The sequence below is a fragment of the Paramisgurnus dabryanus genome, chromosome 12 (genome assembly GCF_030506205.2).
Source record: "Paramisgurnus dabryanus chromosome 12, PD_genome_1.1, whole genome shotgun sequence".
Lineage (NCBI taxonomy): Eukaryota > Metazoa > Chordata > Actinopteri > Cypriniformes > Cobitidae > Paramisgurnus > Paramisgurnus dabryanus.
Genome location: NC_133348.1, coordinates 22,891,436 through 22,901,390, shown reverse-complemented (window position 1 = coordinate 22,901,390; position 9,955 = coordinate 22,891,436). Strand labels below are relative to the sequence as shown.

General features: G+C 37.2%; 1 protein-coding gene across 2 annotated transcripts; it reads left to right on the top strand.

Moving 5' to 3' along the window:
- The first annotated feature begins 484 nt into the window (after positions 1-484).
- znf513a (zinc finger protein 513a) lies at positions 485-8,382 on the top strand. 2 transcript variants are annotated; one of them, XM_065257226.2, is made up of 5 exons: positions 485-700; positions 1,029-1,144; positions 1,970-2,101; positions 5,373-6,068; positions 6,143-8,382. In XM_065257226.2, exons 2-5 carry the CDS (start codon positions 1,105-1,107, stop codon positions 6,877-6,879), a joined length of 1,605 nt encoding a protein of 534 aa, XP_065113298.1. In that variant the 5' UTR covers positions 485-700; positions 1,029-1,104; the 3' UTR covers positions 6,880-8,382. The 2 variants fall into 2 exon arrangements, with proteins under 2 accessions (XP_065113298.1, XP_065113299.1); XM_065257227.2 differs by lacking the exons at positions 485-700; positions 1,029-1,144; positions 1,970-2,101 and adding an exon at positions 2,412-4,895.
- The last annotated feature ends 1,573 nt before the right edge of the window (positions 8,383-9,955 follow it).

Here is a 9,955-nt window from a genome sequence, read left to right as displayed (position 1 = left end):
TATTTATTAAGTAGTCAAATGCACAACTGACAATCTTACTTATTTTCGCAAAACATTGATTGTCTGTCCTAAAACACCGAGTGGTATTTTAGAACAGACAATTCTTTTAAAGTAGACCTTAATACTGCTATTTTAATCATAATACAAATTATGAGATAAATAAGGAATATTTTTATTTACATTATTGTACCTTGTATTGTACATTATTGTTGTATACTGTATTGTACACTAGACTGTAAAAGTGTGGTTAAATTTCAAACACGGACTGATTACAAACCAAAAAATAAAACATAATAAATAATAAAATAAATAAATAACAATAATTGTAACAGCAATTGTTTTGCAAAACTACTAAAAAAAATCTTTAATGTACGTCTTACATGCCTATTTTAGGTTCATTATCGTGCATGCTATTTTGGAACCCCCTAAATATTCCTTATACAGGAAAATACATAAATAGAAAAGGCTCAATGTCCCCGGAAATGCGTAACTGAAGGAAACGGATACACGCAACGTAGCGGAAGAAAAATGTATACAATAGCAATTTACAGATCAATTAAGTTATGAAAAAAAGAGCATTAATTGCCTTTCTTTGTGGTGTATGTGTTATAACATGGCGGATCGTGAGCAGTAGTGCTCCAAGGACCGCTGTCGTTTTACAGGGGCGTGAAGTGTTATTTGACGCGTCAGGCACAAGCAGGTATATTTATGACATCTGCTGAGCTTGACAATATAGCTTCAGTTTAGACATTTACATTTGTGTTATATCGACAGCATAAGCAAACAGGCTGCGTGTAACATTCACATAGCTACATGTAAATACATGTAAAGCGTTAATACGGACATGTATTTGGGCGCACTGTGATTCTAATGTCATTTAAATGCAGTAAATAACGTGTGACTTTATTTTGTCTTGAAGGATACTGTAAGATTAGCCCGTTAGCTCCTGGGATACGCTGTGTACTGTTATATGGCTTAGTGCGTGCCAGCTAAAGCGTGCAGTTTAACGTGTCGTTTCTAACACTCAGAGACTGCTTTGAAGAATGAGTTGATCATTTTAAGGGAATCCAGAGGAGGTTGCAAATATCAAAGGTTGACTGGAAGATGCCAAGAAGAAAACAGCAGAATCCACAGCCTGTGAAATGTAAGTTGATTTTGGATCCCATATTGACAGATTAACTATTTAAACGATGTTTCATTTGACCCAGTTGTTTGTTGTTTTGGTTGATGTTTCTTTACTAACAACTACACGAGTAATTTGCTCCATTTTTAAAAACGATCTAGTCATATATCTAGCCTATATATAGTATCTAACCATACAGGAATGTTGCCAGGCATGTTTCTTACTTGCTATGAGCATATAATGATTGATAAATAGCAGTTGTTTTTTTATTGACATGTGTATTTAACATGGTTTCTAACCTGTGTTTGTGTTACCAGTCTATGTATGCTTTTGCCATGCCTTTGTTTGAAAATATATAAACAATTGAGTTTTGAAAAGGTGTCCTAACTTTATTAGTGCAAAACTATAATATTTAATGATGTAACGTTATTAGTTGTACATCTGTTATATTTTTAATATACAATAGTGCTTCTGGGTGTGTTGATCTGGCTTGCCGGGTGGTTACTGTTCTCTGTCTTGATCAGTTCCAATAAACTGATAACATGGTTAACAAGACATAACGCATACAAATGCGATGTATTAGCTGAAAGGCAAATCTTACTTGCCTAAAATATAACCTAGTACTCCTGTCCTCTCAAAAAGTGGGCGTAATTTGATTTTTATCACAGTAGATGGCAGTAAAATTCCAGTCTGTGACACTAAGAAGTCAGTGATGCATTATAGATGTTTTTGCTCAGCTATGGGTGCTTTTATGTCCTTGGGTTGACCTTTTTTATTAACAAATACACTTTTATGATAAGAAATTTGATTATAAAACAGATTCATTGTAGTTGTATTTGATTTCAGTGGATTCTGAAGATGGTTTAGGCACGGTACGTCCAGCAAACTTTACCTTTGAGAGTGACTTTCTCCTGGGACAAGAACTTGAGTTCTCCGATCCTGACAATGACAAAATCATAGGCCTTGAAAAGTTTTCAGGTGAGTTAGATAAGCTTCCAAGCCCAATAAACCAACTTGTGGAATGTATGTCTGATTATTTTTATTGTTGTTTTGGTTTGTGTTAAGTTCTTAGGTTTGTGTTAAGTCATCATTCTGTCAACAAAAGACTGTTGCTCAGTGTATCACACCATCAGAATACATAATTATTAGGAGTGAATTTAATGCTTTTATGACTACTTTTTTGCTTTTTTCAAAAAGTAAATTCTCTTAAAGCCTTTTCTTCTATAGCTTTTTATCTTTTATAACTTTTTTTCCGTCAGCGTTTAAAAAAAAAAGCTGCCAGCCAGCATTTTTATGATTTTCACAGAAGTTTAATGCCTTTCAGAAAATGTTCTACTTTAAATATATAAACATACAATATATCAAATGAAAGGACAGACCTCTGCTTTCAAACAACAACAAAAAAGTTTCACCATATCTTTATTCGTTCTCTTTTTATTACCTCTCAAATATGGGTAAATTTCTTCAAAAATATGAAATTTTGAACAAAAAGTTGAGATAATTGCATTTTTGTAAATTTTTTAACTTAGTTAGAAATCAGATTCAGAGTGGTAATCAAAACATACATGAAGTTTAATTGTTTTTTGCCTTAGTGGATGCTTCCATGTTTTATAAGTTCTTTAAGAGCGCCACCTGGTGAATAACAGCGGACATATGGATTGACGGGAAACATTTTCTCTTAATTGACGAGATGGCAGGGGAATGGCGTTAAAGTTATCATAAATATTTGTAAGATTCACTTTATTAGGATTTGTCTTGATACAGTCACTGTTACGAAAATTAACCATGGTTTTACTACACTAACCACATTTTATCGATGGTTTTTGTTGCAAAACCATAGTTATTTTGTGGTTACCATGGTTTACAGTTCCAGTGTTGTTTGTTTAGCGGTATCTAGCGGTGAAATTGCGAATTGCAACCAACCTTAATTTCAAAACGCAAAGATAAACTATGGTAGCTGCCATAAGACAAACATGTCGTCTAGGGATGCACCGATAGGATTTTTTTGGGCCGATACCGATTTAAACAGACAACTTCTGGCCGATACCGATATTAAACAATTGTATACAACACTATACAGTTGGTCTATTAGCTAGTTTATTTCTGCATCAAATTATTTTTACTGAACATGGATTGGATCTGATTAACATTCAACTGACCAACATAATAAGAGAGGCACAAATTAAGCTAAAACAAATATAATAAGACAACATGACAACCTTCAAAGGTGGTTTTTGCTATTCAGCATTTATTTTATTAACAACATTAACTCATTTTTTACATATAATGGATTTCTTTATGCAGGTAATTAATAAACAATCGGTATCGGCCTTTCTCGTGCTTTTGCCGATATGCCGATGGTTTCAAATTCATAAAAAATCGGCCGATAAATATCGGCGGCCGATACATCGGTGCATCACTAATGTCGTCTTTTGTGTTTGTGTGTAGGTCCTACGGCATAGCTTCGGCATCATAGGCTACGCAACAGTTTTTAAATATATTTCTGCGTTGTCGTCCACAGTAGCAGTGCAACAGCAAAAAAAGCAGCTTGGCCAGTAAACCCACAAACTAAGTAAAAGCAGCAGCTTTTGTATGATTTGAGAAGACCAGCAGTGATGGAAAGTAAATAGTCAGTGACTTTTGTTGCAGTTTGAGTTAAATATATCACTCCTCAGTTGTCCCATCTTTGTTCTTGCCGTCACAAACGGAAATGCCTATAAAGAAATGTGACGCATATATTTTTTTTAACTGACTGGAGGGTTCTAGTGGACCAAACACAGTCGCATAGAACAGGCGTGTTGTTCAAATTTTGGGGAGGGGCAAGTCAGGCTACACAGAACAACGCACAGCCTACGTGTAGCACCTATGCACAACTATAAATTACACTTAGACTCGTGGTTTTTGTAGATAGTAACCATGTTTTTTTTAACTGTAGTAAAACCATGGTTATTTTTGAAGGGGGTAGAAGTTCATACAACTGTCTTTCCTCAAAGATGGCAGCCATGCTGTTTGAATGAATCCTATATATAAACATCCTTTAATATGTCATTTAAATGAATGCTTGTTTGTTTTGTAAAAAGTATGTTTTTTTGAAATAGCTATTAATAAAAAAATTGCTTTAACTAGTAATCCCAGTGTTGGCGGTGTTAATGGCAGTCATGGGGTGGGGCATATGTTTGAAATATGGACAGTGCAAAGATAGATGCATAGTTTTTTTCCTAAATATTAATATGCAGATCTGTTACATTCTGCCTGTACAGTGTGATCTTTCATATACAGATGGGACACGTGAGCTCACAGTCCTAAAAAATATCTCTCTAGTTTTGGCATTTTCACAGAACACACTATTTGAGATTGGCAGATCAGGAAAAAATACATTGTGCAACCACTTTTATATAAGGGTCATCAAGACAACCATCAAGGACACATTATAATAAGGAATTTAGTTGCCGTCATCATCATCACCATCATCTCTTCTCAGGATCTTTATCATAGTTGTCATCATCATCATCATCATCTCCCCCTCATCATCATCATCATCATCAGAGCCATTATAGTCATCATCATTATCATTAGGCTGGGTAATCATCCACCCGGGGTTTCTGAAACGGCCAATATAAAGGGTCGTTCGGGCTTCAGACACGATAGAGTATGTGCATGAGGACGGAGCTGGAAGGAATTGTTGAGAAAGACAGTGAGCAGAAACACTGCAGCTTTGTGTTTTTTTTTCCTTTATTTTGATCAAAATCTTTTTCCCATTCTGGATCAGTAGGTAAGTAAGAAGACTGTTGAAATTTTGTGCTGAATATATATATTTTTTTGTAACTTTGACGTTTTATGTCTTTGCATTTGTGACCCTGTTTGTGAAATCCAGGCTAACGTCGAAATCTAATGATGAGATTTGAAGCATCAAGTTTGATTTTAATAATAATTAATTCATTTCACATTGCTTTCAGTCTTTAAGTTATTTTTAGATAATTTAATAACTTTATGATTTTATGTATGAAACTGTAAATCACAAAAATGACTTTGGGTTTTTCTAGACTGAGTCACATTTCTTAAAGCCATATTCAGCTATTATTAAAACTGCTATAGTAGTGTTTATGCTTTAAATAATACAGGTATTAAAATAATTTCTAAATTGTTGTTGTATGTTTCTGTTGGATGTGACTGCCTGCACATGATCTCAACCCAGAAAACATAAATGGCTGCATAATCTAATACAGTTTTCTGCTGTGATCCTGTACAGCTGACATCAGCCTGCCTGGTTTTCCCCTTGGAGACGAAGAGAGCTCCCCCTTCAGCCGTCTCAGCATGGAGAGCGACGCCGACGACCTGCGTGCAGCCGAAAGTGAACAGGAGGAGGGGGTTTCTGAGCCTTCATTTCCCTCTTACCTGTCTTGCAGGGGCTGCAGTCAGCTCCTAGAAGACCCTCTGGGACCCAGCATGGACTTGGTGGGTCCCTACTGCATGCGTTGCTGCAAAGGGAGCCTAAACGCCATGGTGGACAGGAAGCTTTGCTCAGACTTAAGCTTGTCAGCGGAGTGTGGAGAAGGAGGGAACGAGAGCGCGGGCGGTGACGATGGTTCGATGAAGCTCCACTCATGCACACTTTGTGGTTTTACATCACGTTATACGAACCACGTTAAGAGGCACATGAAAACGCACAATGGGGAAAAGCCGTACGGCTGTCCGCTCTGCTCTTATGCGTCGGCACAGCTGGTCAACCTGCAGAGGCATTTGCGCATACACACCGGGGAAAAGCCCTATAAGTGCAACCATTGCACATTTGCATGCAGTTCCTTAGGGAACCTTAAGAGGCACCAACGCATGCATACAGCTGTAAGCCCTGGTCAGTGTCCCCCTCATCCAATAAGTGGCAACAGTTTGAATCGCCCAGCAGCACTTACGAGAGATAAAGAAGTGGATGGCGGCCCAAACGAAGGTAGGTGCGCTTTTGGTTTGTCCATGTTAAAGAAAATCAAAGAGAGATTTACAGCAAATGTCCTTCGATTGCAGATGTCGACTCACGTCCTCATTTGGGAAGGGGCGGAAGCTACTTGCCAAGCTTTGAAGGCATCAGGATGGTGCAGCAGTCATCCGCAGAACAGCCTGCTTCCGAACCCCCCATGTTCTTCCCCTTCACCTGCCGACTGTGTGGCATGGCCCTTGATGATGAGGATGGATCCTCAGCCCAAATCTGTGCCAAATGCACACTGGAGATGCTGACTAAGGACACGGCCGGTTGCCCCGCCGAGCGAGGCGACAAGGTCTACACCTGCGCCGCTTGCCCCTTCCTCACCCACTACCCCAACCACCTGGCCCGCCACATGAAGACCCACAGCGGGGAGAAGCCATACAAATGCCCGCAATGTGACTACGCCTCCGCTCACTTTGACAACCTGAAGCGGCACCATCGAGTACACACCGGCGAAAAACCCTATAAGTGCCACCTATGCGACTACGCCTGCGGGAACCTGGCTAACCTCAAGAGGCACCAGCGGGTGCACTCCGGCGCCAAACCTTTTCAGTGCGCCATCTGCAACTACAGCTGCAACCAGAGCATGAACCTGAAGCGGCACATGTTGCGCCATACGGGGGAAAAGCCCCATAAGTGCCAAGAGTGCGGCTACACCACCGGACACTGGGACAATTATAAACGACACCAGAAGAAGCACAGCCTCGCCGCCGACGGATGGGTTAAAGTACAAATGCCTGAAAATGAGGAAGAGGTGGAAGATGAGGAAGAGGTGTAGCCTTACTAGACGAGTGTGATGTTTAAGTACTGTATGAAGACTGTGAGGTTTAATTTTAAAGCAGATGTCCGTAAGTTGTTAATGTAACTGCATAAGCTTTGCTGGTTGTTGTTCTTTTGCCTTGTACCCAGTATTATTTTACAAATTTCTTGAAATATCCTAAAGCTGCTACATAAATGCACAGTTTTAAAGACAGTTATCCGAATGTCTAAATGCCTTTGGAATAAGGCTGTTGTGTTACCCAAACCTCTCTCAGAGCTCTCCGAGCCTGATCTTGGTTTATATATCAGTGCCAAACAGATATTATTGCACCACTGCCATAATAAAGATCCTGTTTTTCATTGCATGCCCACTTACTAGATGTTTACTTTGTTAACTTAAGTTTTTATGCACTGTAAAAAAAATACAAAGTTGGTTCAACTTCGTAAAGTAAGCAACCTGGTTGCCTTAAAATAAAAAAGTAAGTTACCTTTGCCTTAAAATTTTTAGTTAATTCAACAAAAAAAATGTGTCAACTAATATTTTTATGTTGCAACCAGGTAACTTAGTTTTTAAAGGGGACATTTTACAAGACTCTTTAAAGATGTAAAATAAACCTTTGGTGTCCCCAGATTACATAAGTGAAGTTTTAGCTTAAAATATTATATAGATGATTTATTATAGCATGTTTAAATTGCCACTTTGTAGGTGTGAGCAAAAATGTGCTGATCATTGCACTAAATAACAGTGCTGTGGTTGGATGGTGCAGATTAAGGTGCGGTATTATCCCCTTCTGACATCACACAGGGAGCCAAATTTCAATGAGCTATTTTTTCACATGCTTGCAGAAAATGGTTTACCAAAGCTAAGTTACTGGGTTGATCTTTTTCCCATTTTGTAGGTTGATAAAAGCAATGGGGACCCAATTATAGCACTTGAACACAGAAAAAGTCAGATTTTCATGATATGTCCCCTTTAAAGTTGAACCAACAATTCTTTTTTTACAGTGTTTGATGTCCTTATTTTCCATCACAGACTTTCTCAATCAAGTTTGAGAAAATGCCTTTACAGATCAATGTTATTTTATTACATAATGTTTAAAGCTTTGATCATCTTATTTGGTCTGAATAACTAAAGGGGGAAGGAGGGTTTGTGTGTCTTGTTGTTGTTTTTGTGTGTATTTTATTGAATGTGAAATGCCATGTGTCTGAGTTTACTTGAAGCAAAATGGTGCATAGTGGATGTCTGTATTGAAACGTATAGCTTTTATTTTTGTATGTGATCTTATTTTCATCTCTAAGGAATGTTTGGCATGAACTTGTGGCATAGTTATCATGAAGGATTAAAGTGACCGTTAAACTATTATGCAGTTAAACTTTCAGGTTGCCAAAAAAAGACTGAAGTTTAAGATAGAAATTATACAGTACAGTAGGTGTGTGGTGCTTGATTTTTTTTGTAATTATGCAGTGGTTTCATTAATGCCTTAAATATCTTAAAATAAAATATTTTGTGTTGCCATTTGTAGTTGACTGGACTTCCCTGTCTCATTCATTTTCACAAGTGTGTGTATATGAAGTTACTTGTAGCCCAGCAGGATGTGTTAAGATGCTGGGACAGGCAGGGTGTAATCCTCACACTTCTATAATGAGAGCTGTAATCCTCCTCTCACGCTGCTGAGAACAGCACCGGTGAACATGCAAATGAAGACTGAAGCTCCAGGCAGAACTGGGTTGGGTTAGGGCAGTGGTTCTCAACTTTTTTTTTGGTAATACTTTACTTGAAGTGGTGTTCGTAAGACTGACATGACACACAGCAAAATCACCCACCAGTGTTAAATCAACACTGCTGGTGTTTATATGGGGACCACCAGGTCTAGTGTTACTCATATAAACACCAGCAGTGTTAATTTAACACTGGTGATTTTGCTGTGCACCTTCAATCATCACATGACTTGTGCCATGAGCATAAAGGAGATTTTATGCATGTTTATGACAACTGTCATTAAGTGTCATTCGTTTATTATGTCATTATTAATGCAGATGCCTTTGTTTTGACAACTAGACATTAACCAATACATCATAACTGACCATTTTTTACCAGTGATACAAATTGAATTTGTCATTAAAATGTCATTAAGTGCTAATTCTCTGTCATATAGTTTTATAACAGCGTCATGAAGATTTTTCTTGACCTCAACTACAGTGGTACAATATAATTTGTCATTAAAATGTCATTAAGTGTTCATACTACTTTAAATAGTTTTATTACATGAATATTCTTCAGTTCATAATGATTTTTTTGTTTGTTTCCTCCATGTGTTTAATAATAAAATAAAAATGGATTATTGCATTTGGAGACCAATTCACCTAAAATTAAATGAAAACAGTACAATGATGGGTTAAGCCATGCAGTGTTGGGTTCATATAGCTGCAAAAACAGTTAATTACATTAATTGATTAAATGTTTAGTAAATTTCAGAACCCTCTTTGTGAGGAAGAACAAGTTCTGTTAGTTTTTATATGTATTGTGCACATGCATAAAGTTAAGTATAATCTTTTGACGTGTCTGTTGCATTTTGTTAAGGTATTTAAAATTATTTGACAGAGTATTAACACTTAATGACATTTAATTGACAGTTTAATGTTAATCTATAAAGCTAGGTAGTATCTTAAGTTTGATCATTTTTCTGCCATGTTATGTTTGTGACAGATTTATGACAAGTTATGATGTATTGGTTTATGTCAAGTTGTTACAACAAAGACGATCCAAAAATACCATCTTTGCCTTAAAATTTATATAATTGAACAAATGACACTTAATGTCAGTTGTCATAGATTTGCATAAAATCCCCTTTCTTGTTCACAACACGAGTCATGTCATGATAATGAAGGTCTTATGAACACCCCTTCAAGTAAAGTGTTACATTTTAAATTATACAAAGCAGTGCTGTTGGTTGGTAGCTATATTTTTCTAAGATTTGACACACAATTTATGATAAAGTAATGCATGTTATACAAATGTCATAAAACTGCAGCCCCCCGAGGCACAAAAACGTTATTTTTTTTTAAATTTGCAAAGATGTCCAAATTCTTTCACA